Raw genomic sequence first — 19,350 nt, 5'->3', positions numbered from 1 at the left:
GCCACTGGACCACCAGTTCGATCAGGATACTCTTACTTGCCTCCTCAGACCACAAGAGCATGTCCAGCCTCAGCGGTGTTTGCACAACCTGGTGGAAGAGTAGTCTCCTCTTAAGGTCTACCATCATAGTTGTAACTGATCAGACCTGATTTATAACCCTACTGACATGAAGCTTGGTGGGATTCTGTCTGTTCACTCACCTTTTGACTCCTTCCACTGCCATCTAGGAACTTCAACGATTGTCAGTAGCCAAATAAGTCTTGGTAGCAGACCATGTTGAAAGAGCCAGGCCTTGAATTTTGGTAACCTGGTAACCCTGATCCCTTGATCTTACTCAGCAATTAATCTGCCTGTTTCTCTGACCTAGACACGCTGAACCTGTCAGTCAAAGATGCATCATACCATTCCCCTGGGCACTTAATCAGGTTTTCCTCACTGGTTGCTATCATCACCCCCTGGACCCAGCTGGAACTTGCTGGTAATTTTTCCCTTCTGGTCAACATGCTTCTAGATGCTTCTTGAACTTCATCCAACCCAAGTTGCCACATCATCAAGTGACTTCAGGATCCATCCTGTTTGCAGAGAGTTGAAATCGTACAGCAAGACCGTCCTCTCTCCTCAAAGCAGGCAATGTTTACCTTTGCATTTTAGCTCAAAATAGAAGCAAGCACGACACCCTGCAATTATGTTTGATTGTGGCCAACTTTATTAAGCTGTGATGTACCCCATCAAAGAGGGGTGTTTAGCATGAAACCAAAGAGCTGGTCATAGCCATAGACTGTATAACACACCAACATGTTGTCTGTGATGTCACCCATGTGTTTCTGATGTGGAGTTTCGAAGCACATTGTCATCAGATGCCATATTGAAAAACCCATGTTATAAGCCAACATATCACTGCTGTCTTTTTCGCGATATGGTGTTGTCTTCCTACACTCTTCTTGCTATTATTCCCCATCTTCGAGCATTCACACCTTCATCAGTTTTTTGTGATGTCCTAGATGTCACCATTGGCAAACACATTGATTGGCAGTTATGGTGGTCATTTACTTTTCTCTCGGGATTGAAATTGGAAATGACCAAAATGATATATTCAAAACAATGATTACAAAGTGGTTTGTCTTTTAAGAAATACCCTGGAAACTGGGTTTTGAAAGTGAAATGTTGTCCCATATTTGCCTGATAAGGGGTTTCCACTGCTCCACAGTTCAGGACCTCCTTATCACCCACCTTGTCATATTTATTATGTTACAGTCAACCAAATGTTTTCACAAGTTATCCTGAAGGCAGAACACCTGGACTCTTCTACCACGGAGCCATGCTCTTGATATACATATGTAAAGAGTACTGTCATGGTCGTACTGAAATACACAGTGTCTTCCCTGAAAAAAGCAAGTGTCCCAGTGGGAGCAAAACCAAAACAACAAGGGGTGCTGACTTTTGAATTGTTCAATGATAACAAACCCCACTGATCACTTTTGAGCAGAGGACAGATTCAATGGTTTTACAAAAGAACGTCAAATTTTGGGTTCTTGGACCTTAGGGCTGTTTACTAGTTCCCCTCACACCAAAAAAAAAGATGAGACCAAGTTAAGTTTTCAGCATTTCTGGATCCTGTACTATAAATTTATCTTTACTTGGTACAGTTTCAACGTGTACCCCAAATTTTAAATAAAGTATGTTTTTATAAATAAAGCAATGGCCTGTGTTCATGGATGATGACCTCTGGAGGTGGTTTTATAATCCACACAGTGATTTCCACTATGGAGTTATGCCTGTTTTTCATGCAGTGCTGCCTGAGGGCCACTTCCACCCAGCATTGTTTGTTGGTCTTGTCCATTTTGTAAAGCGATTTCCCTTTATTCCCTGAGTGTTTTAATTAAAGTACTGAAGGTAATGAACATTTTACCTTGTGGAACATTATTCTTAAAAGACTTATCTATTTCTCTGTGTAGTCTTTTTTAGTGGTTAGCCTCTTCTTTCTCATTACTTCAGCTCAGTCTCTCTGGACTGCTCTTTACTAACCTGTTGCTAATACATTTCATTAGTTCCTCCGCTTCTCTGGTGTTTAAACATTACTCTTTCAAAGTTTCGCGCTCCATGTCCCAGCTATTTTAGAACAGGCTTTCTGCCATCAGATTTAGACTGACCCTTTATTTTTAAGGGGAAAAAAAACAGAGCAGTTTCAAATTTTGAGTCTTTGCTTTTTTGTCAATTAAATGTTGCCAACATCAAAATCTGCTTTTGTTACCATTTTACACAGTATCCCAACTTTTGGGGCATAAGGGTTTGTGTTATAAAAAGTAGTTGGTTGTCATGACATGTCCGTCTGCCTTCTATTACATAATACTATTGATGTTTGTTAGGTAAAGTGGTATGGTCCCTCAAAGAAGATCTTAAACAAACGCTAGATTTTCAATCCTTGTCATGGTTCCGTTATAAGGTCTAAAGGTATCTTTGAGTGGATCTGATGTAACTTCTGCATTAAATATTTTTAAAGATTCTTTTTATTACTCTGCTTGTTGCTGAGAAAGCAGTGTTGTCCCATTCATTTTCAGGATTTTATCAATGTTCCATTGTGAGTGAAACATTAACAGAGGGCAGTTTTCCGCAAGCCCTCCACTTATGAAAGTCATTTTATGATCACTCATCAGCAGACTGCGGTCATCATGAACAGGAGGAGGAGAGAGGTTATGAAAGATTAGATCCATCAGCAGCTTTGGTTACCATATCTCTTTATCTGCACATCAACCTCCTACCCACTCTCCCTGCCAGAACAATTGAGCAGTTTGTATGTTATGTAGCTTTTTGGCTGGAGTCCACAGAGGATGATGTGGCTTATTTGACAGATGTGGATTTTATGAGAATTTGATAATTAAGTCATAAATTAGCTTGATCAGTCCAAAACCAGAAGAGTAATAAGAGGTTAAAGGTTTATAGACACTAAGTTGATGGTCGTTGATAATTGAGAGATGGACTCTGCCCTCAGAGGATTATTAAATATTCCTAAAAATTAGACAAAATGTTTTATACTTATAATTCAAAAGCCAATGATTACATAATCCCTTTCAGCAATATGAGACACCAAACGCAAACAATAAAGATGTTCAGCATGTGGAAAGTCAGATGACAGAGCGGGATCACAGATAAGATCCCCTTACAGGAGTCGTCAGGGTAACTGATGGGTCAGACAACAATGGACTTTGACCCAACAGCTCTGGGTTTGTGTCCTGAAAGGAATACAAAACGATCCCTGAAAATCATGTGTTTCATGAATGAATGACTCAACAATGACAATGTGGTGAAGAGGTAAGAAAAAGACCCTTAAACTAACAGGATATGAAGAAAGACAGGTTATGTCTTGTGTTTCAAAAGTTACCCAGTGTCACTGCAAAAGATGGAAAAACTAAGTGTTACTTACCATTTGACTGACTTGTAAGATCAAAATGGATAACAGGCTCTTTGGCCACTTAATGGCAGTTTAATGGAATGACTGTTTTTTGGGGTTAGAAGTTGGGGTTTGAAGAAGATGCCAACAAGAGAAATTATGATAAAGCCATGGTCTTACAGAGTTATATCCCCAACTATTCTTTGTATGAGACTACAGTGGCAATAATGACACGGCAGCTTTACACTTGTCCTAATACCAATGTCATGCTGTGTCTCTGTGCCAAACACCATAGTTTCGAGGCCCTTATAAAGATGTCTTGACTATTTATGCAATAAATCTCCAAAAATGCAGGTGACTTTTTGCTACCCACAGAGTAGAAGAGAGTGATGGCACCAAGTGGAGGAGAAACCGCCTTTTGTGCCTACATCTTTCAAAACAACAAGCCATCTGGCTGATGAAAAACACCAGAATGAAGTTTCTGCCCAAAAATGTCCTACAAAAGAGCAGAAGAAGATCACAGAAGAGATGTCTCTTTATCCACAGGGGGCACGGAAATCCATTCAAGCTCAGTGCTATTCACGGATACTTGATCTTTTTATTAATGTATTTATCCATCCAAAAGTTATAGCAATTATATAAAAACATTTATTTGAAATCAGGTTTGAAGGTATTTTTTCAAATGTGTATTAGAGATCACACTCATCATACTTTATGTAATGTTAAAGGATAAAAGCAGAAAAACAGAATTTAAACTTTCTCTTGTCAGCCTAGTCTTGCAGAGTATACAACTTTGACTTTTGTGACAATAAAGAACACACTGGAGTCTCAGTTGATTTTTCTTTCACAGCCTTGAAAAGCAAAAAGACTATATTTTAAGTTTTCAAAAGTTGAGCCAACATGACATAACCTTTCCTCTGAGACAGACTGTATTGATAGAAGTCCAGCAAGACAAAAAAGTTCAGTACTTCAAATGGATTGATTAACAGTTTTATTGGTTGCTGTCAGTCTTATTGTGATACCAAATCTGAGTTGATGAGAAAGTCCTGTAAGTGAACAGAGAACAATCAGGTTTTACAACCGTGGCTATTGTGTCACCATCAGTGGCCTTGTTGTTATCTCTGTTATACTCAGATAAAGGTAACTCTGACTTTGATCGTCAGGTGAAAGACAGGACAACATAGTGCGTGCATTGGGTAGAAGTTGATGATTTGTCAGTACGGATGTACACATCCTGCAAATGTTGAGAGGTAATAAAATCTTGAAACAACTTTTATGATGATCAGGCTTAGCTGATATGGCTTGGATCACACTCATCAATTGGAGGGCATTTACAAAGGTATCTACCACAGTTACAGTGTTACTCAGTGGGAAACACTGTTGGCTGTAAACTGGTACATTTTCTGACACCCACTGTTTAAAACCCAAAAGTCAGAAGAATCATGAGGCTCCGCTTTCAGCCCCATGCTCCCTGAGCACAGCTTAGGACACCAAGTCTACTGCCCCAGTCAAGTAGTGGCAGTAGTATGGAATGAATTTCCCATCTTGAATCAAGAGCATTTTTAATTGATTAGAGAGCAGTATTTTATTGATTTCATGCTCAGATTTCAGGATATTGTCTTTCAAAACTCTGCTCTTGCGCTCAAATTTGCTCTGTGCATACTCAAACTGTGTCCTCACGCTTGGTTATAATGCTGCTCGCGCAGATTTCCTGCACTCACACTCGGGTTCTTCCCATAGACTGTATAAAACATGGACGTAGCATCAGCGACGTCACCCGTCTGAAACCGTAAAATGAAGCCAATCTGCGGACACAGCCACATTGGTTATGACGCCGGCTGTAAGTTTTTCTTCTAGTAGCTACAGGGTGCCCAGTGGTCATGTGACCTGAGCTGTGCCTCTGATTGGAAAATCAAACGATCCTAATAACTTCTAAACCGCAGAGATAGAAAAAATTGACTCACTGTACAGTAAGTGCCAATAGTGAAATCAGCTTTTTAGACCCAAGCCGTTTTTTTGAACCAGGCTGTAAATATGCTTTTTAATGGCCCAAAAATCTGTTTTAAGGCTGGGTGTGTACGTGACTTCCAGTCTTTCTGCAGCCAGCCTCAAGTGGATTCTCGACGAAAACAGCTTTTAGCACTTCCACATAGGCTTCACTTTTACTTGCCGGATGTTGCCCCTTGGTTCTCCCTCTTGCGCAGAGGGAATTTCTGCTCACAGATCTGTGTATGCCCTCCATTTTTTTGTGAATCAACCAATAGAAGGCTGACTAGTATTGTCTAATCAGATTATCCCTGTTTGTTTGCTGTTTTTCCAAGGAGCGTTGAATACGGGTGGACACTCTTTCAACCTGGTTTATCAACCCTTGACCTCCAGGGCTGTAATAAATGTGATTTCTTTAATTTTTGGGCCACTGTTGAAATCAAATATCATTCGATAAATACATGAGCACCCGTGTTTTTCACTATATTATAAAATCATAGTCACATGGCACAGTTTTTTTTTTTGCAGTGTGCTGGTGGAGAGAACAATTTCACCATCATGAAGATCTCATGCAAAAATGGACCGGCAAAGTCGAGGAAATCAGGCAAGTTGTTGTGAATTCATTTTGATGAAAACTATATTGGGGCTGCATGGTGGCTCAACAGTTAGCGCTGCAGCCTCACAGCAAGAAGGTCACCAGTTTGATACCCAGCTTGGCCAGTTGGCCTTTCTGTGTGGAGTTTGAATGTTCTCCCCGTGCATGCGTGAGTTCTCTCACAGTTCTCTGGCTTCCTCCCACAGTCCAAAAAGATGCTCAGGTTAATTGGTCCCTCTAAATTGTCCATAGGTGTGAGTGTGTGTATGTGAATGGTTCTCTGATATTCATCATATTTATCAATATTTGATCATATACCTAGCGTTATGCCTGAATAATACTTCACCAGTATGACAGTAAATAAGCTAGCTTACCTTGATTAGCCAATGTATTAAGGTATAAATTCCCTTGTGCCCTCAGTTATCAGCTATCAATAAAGAGAACAATTACTGATATTAGGAAGACCCCTTCTGCAGCCAAGATATTACTGATAAACTGATAAACCTTGTGAAATAGATGTTTCATATTCAAGTCTACTGCATGATTACTGGAGATTGAGATAAACATGATGAGCAAATACTTCAAAGCAAGGCACCCTTTTTTTGTAATCAATGGTTAACACAATGATAATTAATTGTTTGGAATGGCTCCTTTCCAAGTCCTCCTAAAGCATCACATCTTGCATACAGTATGATCATACTTTGCATTTATTAATGTTATAAATCATTTTCAAAACAAAATAAAACAAAGGGTGAGCCTACCTAAATACATTTTATGTGTAGTGTTCATGTATCTTTAACACCAGGTAAATGATCAAATATTCAGTACACAGCCCAATATAGTTTTCAATAAAATGAATTTAAAACAACTTGCCTGATTTCCTTGACTTTGCTGGTCCATTTTTGCACGAGATCTGTTGTCCTGCTGGCGTCATGATGGTGACATTGTTTTCTCCACCAGCACACCGCAAAGAGAACTGTGTCATGCGGCTATGCTTATACAGCTATTTCAATGAAAAACACGGGCGCTCGTGTATTTATAGAATGATATTCGATTTCAACAGTGGACAAACAAATTAAAGAAATCACATTTATTACAGCCCCGGAGGTCAGGGGGTGATAAACCAGGTTGAAAGAGTGCCCGCCCGTATGCGACGCTCCGTGAAGAACAGCGAACTCACCCGTAAACACAGGGATAATCTGATTGGTCAATACTCGTCGTCCTTTTATATGTTGATCCACAAAAAAATCGAGAGCAGACAGACATCTGTGAGTAGAAATTTCCTCAGCGCAAGAGGAAAAAGCAGAGTGTGAGCGCAGGAAATCTGCAGCATTATAACTGAGTGCGAGGGCACAGCTTGAGCACGCGCAGCATTTTAACCAAGCGCAACACAGTTTGACCACGCGCAGAACAAATTTGAGCACAGGGGCAGAGTTTTGAGAGACAATATCATGGAAACTGAGCAGAAAATCAATAAAATACTGATCTCAAATCAATTAAAAATGCTCTTGATTTAAGATAAGATATTCATTACATGTTCCATACTTAAATGAGAGTAATGTAACATTATTATGATGCTAACAATACTCGACTCTCTTTTTTCCTGAGACACTTGAAAGCAGCACGTGGTCACCATAGTAACCACAAGCCACGCTGCTTTGGTTCTGTTGTGTAGCGTCTGAGTTTCTTTTTAGCGGAAGTTAGTTTTTATCGATATTTTGGGACAGTGTACATCATAAGTGAAGTGCAGCCAGGGGCTTATCCCCTCACACTGTCCGTTAGCACAACTACAAACATTAAAGAGTTGGCTGTGACGAAGATGCCTTTGCTGGTGACAGACTACTCTTGGACGCAGACGGAGTCGATGGTTTACATTAGTGTGCCTTTAAAAGGAGCCACAGCCGGAAAAGTGGACATCCTGTCAACAGATGAGTATATCAAGGTAAAGAAAGCACAGGTTCGACAAGGTTAAATACAGGTTAAATGCTCGAATCGTCGAGCAATTGACATAGTATAAAACAGTCTTCTTTTTGGCTTTTTGAACGGGTTTGGTCTTTCTTCATTAATGTCCCCTTTTAATGTTCTTTCTATCAGTCCACTGAGACAATTCCCACTTTCTTGTCTTACAGGTGCATTACCCACCATATCTGTTTGAGGCCTTTCTGTTTGAGCCTGTTGAAGATGCCAGAAGCACAGCAAGGGTTGGAAATGGAGCTGCAGTGATTAGTTTGCAGAAGAGGGTCCACAAAGAATGGGAGAATCTAATGATAACTGCAGGTGAGAAAATCTACCCATCATTGTAGACATCTTTTCACCATGTCACTTATCTCCCCATCTACATTGTTATAGGGTGTGGAAATAAGTCAAGACCATTAGCCTGTGTACCAACTGATAAAAAAAAAAAATAAGAACAGTAAATTTGCCTCAAAAGTACACTCCAAAAATTAAATCTTATTGAGTGTTTATGTCTTATTTCTTATTTGAAGAGAAAGTTTCTTGAATTAAGACTTCATTCTATTTTTAATAAACTTGACAAACACATTTACTTGTCTTACTCCAATGGCAGATTTTTTTTACTTTTTACAAGCACGACCAAGAAAAGTTGTCTTTTAATAAATTGAAATAAGACACGTTTCTGGACTTGTCAGCTGAATGTGGCTTATATAAAGTGTAATAAGACACTAAAATTAAGACAAAAACACTTGCTTTGATTTTATTTTTTTTTGTGCAGCGATAAAAGTGGTGATTCAGATATTTATCTGGCTACATAATCACACTGATCACACAAAAATGTGACCACTTTTCCTAAATAAATGTTTTTCAGATGATAGAGAAACAAAGAAGGAAATCAGAGAGAGGGCACTGCTGAAATACCAAGAAAAGCTGTCTCAGGAGTCCAAATCCAAGGTGGAAAAACAGCATGCAGACAAAAAATACGCTCTGGAAACAATGATGAAGGTAGTACGTGATGCAACAGTTAAGTGATATATATCTGGTTTCAAAAGACACACATAACAACTGCTCTATCTGTTCTTAGCTTGAAAAGGAGGAAAGAGACAACATCCAGAAAATGAAGGACACTGAACGGGAGAGAACCACAGCAGAGCTGGCAGCATGGCAGCTGAAACAGAAACAGAAGTTAGAAGAAAAAGAAGAAGAAACTCAGCTTAAACTCCAGAATCAGAGAGGAAACCCAAACCATGTGAAAGTTGTGGCAAAGGAGCAGGAAAAAGGATTTTCAGGAGGAGGGAAAGTCAAACAGAGTGGGTATTTTTCCAATGTGGTCAGATACGCTCCTTCAGTGCTTGTCTTTAGTATGTTAATGAACATATTCTTGCTTTTAGATCTAAAAAACCACAGTGCTAACAACACCAAGAAAAAGCAGGTGGACCTGCCTGCTCCAAGAAGTGCTGGAAACATTCAGGTCACGTTTACTCCTCGGGTTTTCCCAACCGCCCTGAGAGAATCCAGAGTTCAAGAGGAGGAAGAGGTGGGAGTATTTTATCTCCTTCTACCATCTTCATACTTACCCTTTGAAACTACGCACTGAGCGTATTGTAAATGGTAGGTATGAAACTCAAATGAGCAGCACAGTGTGTACGTGTATTTACAAGTACATATTAACCCTTTGATCAGCCCTGCAGGTTAAGGGTTTCAGGTTAAAAGTTAATTTGCCTTTGAAACTTTCTATTTTTACAGGTTTGGGATCTGAATATCTTAAAGGCTAAAACATTTTGTATTGCTCAAGAAGATGACATCAGCCTGCAGTTGTGAATTGGGCTGTAAATGCAGCTCTTTAAAATGCATGCACTAAAAGGGCTTGTTTATGACACTGAAAGGCTGAGGGTGTTATGTAATGTCTCTGACAGTGTTACATAAGTGATCAGAGATAAGTCTTTGTAAAAGAGCGAAATATTATTTTAAAACCAGGAACAGTCGTCACGCTCTTTGGAACCACTGAAAAATAATCCATCATTCCCTTTTCTCCTTTGTCATTATGTCAGTACACAAATTTTCAGTTAGGATCCCAGATATCTAATAAATGTACAACAATAATGAGACAAGCCTTCCTGATCGAGGCCTGTTTGACAAAGTTACGTTTTTTTAAGTGCAATCTAAACGCTTTGAATTTGAAGGTTTGTAACAGCTGATTCACTTTACAAAAAAAAATTTCCCCCTTAGTTGAAGAAGGCCTCAGACAGTCAGACAGTCCATGGACAGAACCATCTATTGCCGTGGATGAATTTGTTTGTGTGCATCTACTTCAGCAATCCAAAACTCTTTGTATCTCGTGCCTTTTAGAGTCAAATCATGAAGGAAAAAGGTAAAAAAAAAGAAAAGGAAAAAAGGTTGGAGTAAAAGATTATAAAGATTCTCTGTTAAGTTTTCAGATGAATGCACTTTCCTCTTTCAGCCCTGAAGAACACATGACAAAGTCTGTACTGTTAAGATGTTCTGTGAAAAAGTTTATTTTGCCAAGAGGTTTGTATGAACAGGTACAGACGCTATGCGCTTTCTGAAGAAATTAATTTCACTTTTCATTTTAATCAACCAGTGGCTCCAGAAACAGGCTGAGTCGAGGCGTGCATTAAATGCAGATACAGAGGAGCTGAAGGACCTAAAGGAGGAGCACAGGAACTCTGACTGGTTAAAGGACAAAGGAGAGTGAGTCAAGTCTGTTCTTGGACCTATTTATCAAAGCTATTTTTGTGTTGTATACACCATGTAATAACTAAATGAATTTTTATCAGCAAATGTTTTGCGACGGGGGATTATCTGGGAGCAGTGAATGCCTACAGTCTGGCAATCAGGCTCAACAGAAAGATCCCAGCCTTGTTTTCAAACAGGGCGGCATGTCATCTGAAGTTAAGAAACCTGCACAAGGCCATCAAGGACTCCTCTAAGGTCTGTTGCTTTGCACTATCAGTTTATCTGCATCTCACGCTGGTCAATGATTAAAGCTGCTCCCTGCATGTGCACAAACATTTCCTTACAATGCCATGTTTATTACATCGTCAGTTCTTTTTAGTTTCTGTAGTTGTAGTGTGTGTTTTAAACATATGATCCTATGAGTTTAGCTACTCTACAGCTTGAATGCTTTGTAGACATAAAGATCCTGTTTCTCTTCAGGCCCTTGATCTGTTGACTCCACCAGTTGCTGCAAATGCAGCTGCCAGAGCCAGAGCTCACGTTCGCCGAGGATCTGCTTTCTGCCAGCTGGAGCTCTATGCAGAAGGTCTGAACACCCACAGATAGTCCTTTTAAACTATACATTTGAATAATAAAATCATATGGTTCATGTAGCTGTGATGAAAGAGATGGAATATGACATGATGATATGTTTTAAATAACTGATCTCCTTTTATTGATCACATGTCATGTGTCCTCAGGGCTGCAGGACTACCAGGCTGCTTTAAAGATTGACCCCCACAGTGAAGCTCTGCAGGCAGACACTCAGAGGATCAGAGACATTATTCAAGGAACTGCAGACTGAGACACACAGACTGAAAGTAACAAGGTTGGTTATTAAAAACAGATAACTCAAACTGAACATTCAGACCAATACTGAGTATGTTTCATCAAAGTCAGAAAGATTCATAAGCCAGCTCTTTAACAGTGTGCAGTGTGTCTCAATCAAATACCAAGTTGAATGTATGAGCTACATTTACCAGTGCACTCACAGCTCCCTCATGTGGTCAGATGTGGCTTATTTCAGTTTCAGTGTACCTGTACATCAACATCCCAGGTTGAACTATTACTTGTCCGTAAAAGAACTTTGTGAATACTGCAGCAACCTATGAAAGTTCATGATTTTATATATATATAAAAAAGTGAGCAAAAGTACAGTTTGACTGAAATGAAGATTTACATTTATATTTGAAAAGTCTGATTTAGTTTCAAGTGAATGTGTGTGAATAACTGAAATAAAATGGGCATTTTTGATTTCCAAAGTAAATTTGCCTTAACATTTTTTACTGTCATACAAGATTTGATAAATTCAAGTTTGTATTAATCTGTGGCACAAAATAAATAAAGTGTTCTTTCAAAATAAAAGCCAGTAGTCTGTGCACAAAACATTTTTGCACACTGTCCATGTAAAATTGATTAAATGAGATTTTTTTTTTCCATAATTTTATTTTTTGATGTTTTGAGCTAAGAAACAGAATACACATTAAAAAATAGGGAGAGAGCTCTCATCTTTATCCTTCTATGAAGGTACGGTGTGTTAAAATAATATTTGACAATAGATTACAATGTTTCCTTGCCCACTCCTCCCATTGGTAAAGTTTCAGAAGTGACAGTGGCCCTTTTACGCACAAGAAGCTCCTGTAATGCATGATTTTTTATGAATATCAGATTTTCAAGTTTTTGCCATCAAAATGTCTTTAAATGAAAAATTCTTCAATTTGCAAATGTTATTTAACCCACAAAGAGCCACTCTCTTCTTTGTTGTCATGTCTCCTGTTGGTTCTTATTATTGTTTGTGTTATAAAAATTACCATCACATACACATACACACACACACACACACACACACACACACACACACACACACACACACACACACACAAACACACACACAGAGCTAGATTTAAAAACAAGTGTGCCTGTTACTAAACCCGGTGATCCAAACTAGTAGCCCCCTAGATGGGCCATTTAGCCCTCCAATATGTAAAAGTCAGATCTAGATTTAAAAATATATGTTTATATAACAATGAAGTAGCTCCTAAGCATGGTACTTGGTACTTTATAGTTACATGAGTTTTTTGTTTTTAATTTTTCTTTTAAACCAATGCTATATAGAATTTAAAAACTGCTGTTCCTCAAGTGTCCACTAGAGGCTGGCTCCAGAAGCCTCTAAAGCAGGGTTGTCCAACTCCTACCCTGGAGGGCCAAGAAGCTGCAGGTTTTCTTTCCAACCAAAAACTCCACCAGCTGATTTCACTGATTACATCACCTTCAAGCAGATAGCAGGGACTAATTAGTGAAATCAGCTGGTGGAGTTTTTGGTTGGAAAGAAAGCCTGCAGCCTCTCGGCCGTCCAGGGTAGGAGTTGGAGATCCCTGCCTTAAAGCCTAAAGCCCCATTTCCACCGAGCAGTCCGGTTCAGATCAGTACGGTTTGGAACAGCTTGTATCAATTAAGCTTGGTCTTTTTGTGTTTCCAAAGCCAACTGTGCCCCCTCGTGGTAAGCAGCGTTTAAGCTGGATGCCGACGGCTCCATGTAGTGTGAAGCCATAGCAGCGCAACACAGTGTACCCCGCTAATAAATCCAGGGAAAAAGAAAAACGCAGCACAGTAAACAAAGAGCAGCTATGGAAGACATCCAGTATTTTGTCCTATGTGATTGGAAAGTGTCTCTTTGATACAAAGTGCAATCAAGCTTTGTTTCAGAGAAGACTGTGTGCCGCCAGTAGAAATGCAGCCGCTGTCCTACAGTAAGTGATAATTCTTACAACCAATCAACGGTCTGCAGTGTTGTAGCTCCACCCTCTGAGAGCGGATCGGTCCAGTCTGGCACCCATACAAAAGGGTCCCAAAAAGTGGGTCGGCTCGTCTTGGTTATTTGGGGATCTGTCCTGGGATAAGTCAGTGGAAATGCCACAAAATGTGCGCCATACCGAGACAAACCGAACCAGTTTGGTTGGTGGAAACGCAGCTTAAAGCTGCATACACACCCATGAATTTAAAGAAAAAGGTATTTGAACAGTATTTTCAGTGTAGTAATTGCCGCCAATGGGCTTTCAACTCAATTTCAGAAAGCCATGGGTGGCGTCACTGAGACTTCCTCCACGTAAGATCTCAGGCTTTCATTATTTATCTATTAAGTTCCTGGTGGGTTGTCTGCTCACCACCCATTCCAACTCCATTTGCTCACAACTTTAAACTTAGACCTGTCATGAAAGCCCTTTTTGCTTGAATCTGAAGTGCAAATTGAGGTCGGCTGATCAGACCACACAGCAGGTCAGGACCCAGTGCTGCTGGGTCATGGGATCGCTGGTGTGTAGCGTAGCCTCCAGAGATTTCCAGAAAGGTTTAGTTTGTCACTTGATTATAGTCTCAGCTCTGTTTGGCAGCTTTTTCACTCTGTGCAAGCCTTCTTGAATTCTTCTGACATGACATAATATTGACTCATAACTTATCGCAGGCTGTAGGCTATTCCAGCTTTGAAATGCGGTTCAACAGAATAGATTTTTTTTCTCTCTGCCGCTGATTTAAGCAGATCAGAGCTTCAATCCCACCAAACATGTGAGTGTGGCTGTGAAGTAGCACTTAAAGACCACGGCCACACACCCTGCCCTCTGTCAGCATGCACAATTGTCTGTAAACACCCCACAAAGCTGCTTTCCTTAATTTTTTTCATCTCTCAATTTCCTTTTTTTCCCCTCTAATCTCCCAATCAAATGTGCCAAAAGCTCCCAAAAGAATTAGAAATGGTTGAAATTCAGCATCAAAAGAATGGAATCATTAAGTGGCTTTGATTTGCAGTGGAGCTGTATTGTAGCAGCTTGGTTTGAGTGAATGACTGTCAGGGAATTACTCCTTAAAGCGTTAGAAAAGATAAACACAATTCCAGCATGCATAAACGAGCAAGAGAAGTGAAGTGCTATTACAAAAGATTAATGCAAGGGCCTCTGGAATGGAGTGAATGGGGAGCAAAGACAAAGTCTTGCTGGGTAGACGACTGAACAAGCAAAGGTGGACATTTTGCGTAGTGAATTTCTTTTTATATACAAGAAAGCCAAACCAATGTAATAAAATAAAATAAAATATAATAAGAAAGCTAAGTTTCCCAAGTTACAGGGCACAACCAAAGTTTGATTTCTGAATTAATGTAGCTTCCTAGCAGCTAATTTTCTTTTGTCAAAGTTGTTGAAGTCAGGTTTGAGTTTCTGATGTGCTGAAGTATACTTAAGGCATTGTGGTGTTGAATCATTGATGTGATTGCCTTAAATGTCCAAATGGGTGCAAGGCACTGCCATTGGACTGTATTTTTTTCATATGTGTGTGTGGATTTGTGTGTTTGTGTGGGGAGGGTAGGCTCAGCTCAAGCTGATACCCTCCTTTTGTTGTGTGAGCTCACTTTGATTGGCAGCTGGTCAGCCCTCCTGGCTGGGGGCTGAGCTGGCTGACCACTAACATATGGAGTCTTTATCCCTGCATGCTGTGCAGGACACACACTGCTGCTTCTAGACACCGCTCTTTAACCCATTTAACACACTTAAACAAAAAGTGTGGACCCCCATGTATACATGTTCCTGCACCAAAGAGCAGCCTGGGTTTTAACCAGCTCTGAGGGTCCAAAGTTACTGACGGCTGGCCTCAATGTGATATCACCAACATTTATGAAGTAGAAATATGGTTTCATTTCCCTGGTTATGAGCTATGTGGTATTAAAGGTGTGTTATGGTTAACCTCTGAACAAGGACTCAGAAGTTTCTTAGTCTAATATAATCAAAGAGATAAATTATTCTAACCACTCAACTCCCCTTCATTTGTCACAAGTGAAGTAAATTGACGTAGGCCCCAATAGGGTTTCCTTGACTTTTGACTCCAGTGTCCAGGACATAAAAGAAAGTACAGACTTTTGAGCTCACACATACTGGAAGATACACTTGATACAATTCTTTTCCTGTTGTGAGATTTGGCTATTGGTGTCCTGGGGCTGACCCCAGCAAATCTGTAATTAGGCCTCGTCAGATGGTTGGCCTACTCTCTCCAGTTCCAGACCTGAATCAGGGTTTTAGTTGGAGCTCACTGAACATCACCAAGGTATGCTTTACAGAGGCTTTAAACCCAGAAAATGTAGATGAGTTCAGAAGACGGATGTCAGAGCTGGGAATAAAAAGAAATTTGAGATTACTGCTTTCCAGTTAGGAGCTGAAACAACTTAGAAAAGCATTAAGCCATGGGTGTCTGCCGTTGGTTGCATTGTAAGTCAATCCCAAGCAACATGAATACATGTCCTCAGATAGAACATGCACATTCCCATCAGTGTGATTGGTTTGATAACACAGATCAAGACTTAGTTACAAATAAACACAATTAAAAAGTACAGTTTATAAGAGTAAAACTAAAAGCGAGGCAATCTTTAAAGCTATGGTCTATGATCTGAAACCCAGTTTGGCTGATGAGACACATTTGAAAATCGCAGCCTCACTCACCCCTTCCCTCCTTGTTACAAGATCCCGCCCCCCAGCTCATATGGCCCTTCTTCGCGTCCTAGCAACACGCCCCCTCCGACAGAGCAAATTGCCAGCCGGCAGAAAATGTAACAAACAAGACAGTCATCCTCCTTGTTACACACAGTGGTAGCTTTTTCAGTTGGACCGGCGCGATCAAAACCATGAATTAGCCGGCGAAGCAGGTCTGTCGTTGCCACTGCCAGCTGATCAGAGCAGAGCCGACTGTGGGCGAGGCTTTACCTTTCTCGGCATGTCTTCACCAGCTCAGTATACAATGCTAAAGATGTGTGGCTAACTTGTGCTAAAATCTATTGACAGAGCCGACCCGTTCCGACCCGCAGCGTTCAGTCATTAGCCAGTATAGGCACAGACTAACCAGAGTTATTCAGCTGACATCTCCCACTGTGGTAAACAAAGTCATTACCTGTTCAACAGAAACTCAGCTGTCCCGGCATCAGTCTTCAGTCCCAAATCCCTCTGCAGCTTTTTCCACCGGTCATACATTTCTCCAATATTCAGTCTCTGTTGGCACCTGTATCGCTCATAATTCTTCCTTGCTTCAGCCTTTTCCTTGAAACTTTTTCATTTTCTTCCCCTCCCTGTGGAGGGTAACAATAACAGCTTCCTGGTTTCGGTCTTCTCTGGCTCCATTACGCTTCGCTAGCTGAGCAGCTAGCTGACGTGAGAGGGGTAGTGGGGAGGGACGAGGTGGGACCATGGGCATGACGGTGCAAAGCGAGGAAGACAGATCGGATGGACTCACTTGCAACTAGTATGCAGCTTTGCAGCGGATATACTGAATGGATTTTTTTCATTCTTTTTGGTCTTTATATTATGTAGATTGGACCATAGGACAACAACAGCCCTGTAAACGGTGACCATAGACCATAGCTTTAATTTATGAGCTGGTGATTGCTCAGCTAGCTCCAAGGAACAGAGTATAAATTTGATTAATTAGTTAACTAACACCAGAGCCGAGGAACAGCAATATTTTTCTAAAACAGAGCTATCCATCCAAAAAGAACAGTTTCTCACCAAAATATGATTAACTTTCTTTAAAACCAGGTTACTGATTCATGAGGCTGTATCTTTTATTATTTTTGTGACCTGATTCTTCCTTTTTTATTGTGAAACATTTTACTTAGTCTGAAGAGCCTCTCTCTGAAGTAAACGATCTAGCTGTTCAGTTGATTGCGCTTCCTACAGGCCGGAAACATTTGTGGCAAAATTTAGGGTTTTTTTTTAATTACTAAAATGTATTATTTTTTAATTCAATTTGTTTCTTTGAGTTTGTGTGTTTCTCACTTGGCATCTTATTGCTGCTTTTCATCTTGTCTCATCATTTTTGTCTGTTCAATTCTTTTAGGACCACTGACCCTTTCGAGCAACATAGCCTTTTTGATAAATAAGACACGTAATAGTTTTCTGCTGCTGCTGGAACGTGTTACCAATGTAAAGGGTGACACTGTACAAAAATGTGTAAGTTCAATCAAAACACAGGGCTTTAAGATGCTGGAGGGGCTGGGTACATTTTGAACGTGTGATATTCTCAGGCAGTTTTTCAGAAGGGACTTTTTAAACCCCGAAAACAGATAACTCTTCCTCTATTGTTCCCATAATTATAGCCATCACTGCTCCTTAAAATGGTTTTTCAATACATTATAAATTTATCAGGAACTGTGGGCGAACCCAAATAACGAAAGTGTAGCTTCAGCTCTATAATCAATGTTCCCATGTAATGTTTCACAGATATTATGTTTTCTTATCGGTGTGAAGAACAAACACGCTGCACAAGTTCCAGTTAAATGTGAACCATCCTCCTCCTTCCTCTCCCCTCCCTCTCTGCCCAGCTGAATAACCTCTAAAGGTAAATTAGATCATAATGACCCCGCACCATCCATACAAAACCTGATTAGACACGCAACCCTCTGCCTAATGAGCTGAAAAAACTGTTGTGTGTGTGTCTGAGAGAATGTGTGTGTGTGTGTGTGTGTGTGTGTGTGTGTGTGTGTGTGTGTGTGTGTGTGTGTGTGTGTGTGTGTGTGTGTGTGAGAGAGTGTGTGAGAGAGTGTGTGTGTGAAATGTCTGTATTTTGCTCCTTTAGTCACAGCTCTGTGTGGTATCTCCTAACACACACACAGACAGGAGGAACCATTCACACACACACACACACACACACACACACACACACACACACACACACACACACACAAACACACACACACACACACACACACACATACTCGTTTATCTGGCCTGGTGAGGACAGTGGACGTAGACATGCCTGCTGGGGACCACCTTTTCTAATGAAGATACAGCCATGGTTTTAAGTCCAAAAAATCTTTTTCAATTTTAGATTTTCATTTATCACTTGAAATAAAAAGATTTCTCATTTCTAATTTTTCACGTATTGCGTCTCACTTTTCCAACACTATGGGGACGGTAGGGGACTGTAATGGAAAATAGTGGGAAAATAGACATTTTCCCACTATTTAATTGAAATAGAGACTGGTCGTGCTCCAGAGGGACGTATTGAATATTAGTAAGTAAAAATCTTAGATACAGCATACTGAACACTTATAGAACAGAAGGAAGAAGAATGAAAAGTCTAAAATAAAGTATTAAAAACAACTAAATTATACAAACAACACAAATGTCTGCTGAAATGTCTGTCACTTTTAATTTTTAACAGCAGGCAACAAACTGTGAAACTCATTAGATGAATGATAAAAGATTCTGTACATCAGCTCAGTTCATCACTCAGCTGGTACTTAAAAGAAGTGCATTAACATGGAGTCTTTAATATCAAAATACATTATCAGTTAACCCTCCTGGGTCAAACTAAACCAAACTGTTTTAACTTGTCCTTCTTTCCTTCCTTCCTTTATATCTCCCTCCTTATCTTCTTTAATCTCCTCTTACCTTCTGTATCTTCTTTCCTTTCCCTCCCTCTCCTTCTTCCTTTCTCTCCCCCTCTCTTTTTTCCTTGTTCCTCCCTACGTACTTTTCAATTCCTTCTTCCTTCCTCTCCCCCACTCTCTTCCCTGGTTCCTCTCTACTTACTTTTCACCTCCTTCTGCCGTCCTCTCCCCCTCGCTCTCCTTTTTCCTTTTCTACTTAATTCTCATGTCCTTCTTCCTTCTTCTCAACCTCTCTCTTCTTTCCTTGTTGCTCCCAACTTACTTCTCACCTCC

General features: G+C 40.2%; 1 protein-coding gene across 3 annotated transcripts in view; it reads left to right on the top strand.

Moving 5' to 3' along the window:
- Positions 1-7,631: 7,631 nt before the first annotated feature.
- The window catches only part of dnaaf4 (dynein axonemal assembly factor 4), a 50,587-nt gene continuing 38,868 nt past the window's right edge, over positions 7,632-19,350 (top strand). For 2 of the 3 annotated variants that reach the window (XM_074677952.1, XM_074677953.1), the window contains exons 1-9: positions 7,632-7,911; positions 8,099-8,246; positions 8,794-8,927; positions 9,007-9,232; positions 9,314-9,459; positions 10,525-10,634; positions 10,721-10,874; positions 11,100-11,205; positions 11,360-11,487. In XM_074677952.1, the coding sequence (XP_074534053.1) occupies positions 7,789-7,911; positions 8,099-8,246; positions 8,794-8,927; positions 9,007-9,232; positions 9,314-9,459; positions 10,525-10,634; positions 10,721-10,874; positions 11,100-11,205; positions 11,360-11,463 (1,251 nt within the window). In that variant the 5' untranslated portion in view covers positions 7,632-7,788 and the 3' untranslated portion in view covers positions 11,464-11,487. Of the gene's footprint in view, positions 7,912-8,098; positions 8,247-8,793; positions 8,928-9,006; positions 9,233-9,313; positions 9,460-10,524; positions 10,635-10,720; positions 10,875-11,099; positions 11,206-11,359; positions 11,773-19,350 lie in introns of those variants that run through there. The other variant, XM_074677951.1, reaches the window with a different exon arrangement.

This window comes from Halichoeres trimaculatus, unplaced genomic scaffold, assembly GCF_033239565.1.
Source record: "Halichoeres trimaculatus isolate MK-OKI-2021-1 unplaced genomic scaffold, fHalTri1.1 fHalTri1_scaffold_10, whole genome shotgun sequence".
Lineage (NCBI taxonomy): Eukaryota > Metazoa > Chordata > Actinopteri > Labriformes > Labridae > Halichoeres > Halichoeres trimaculatus.
Note: the sequence above shows the minus strand (reverse complement) of the source record. Positions and strands in the feature narration are given on the sequence as shown.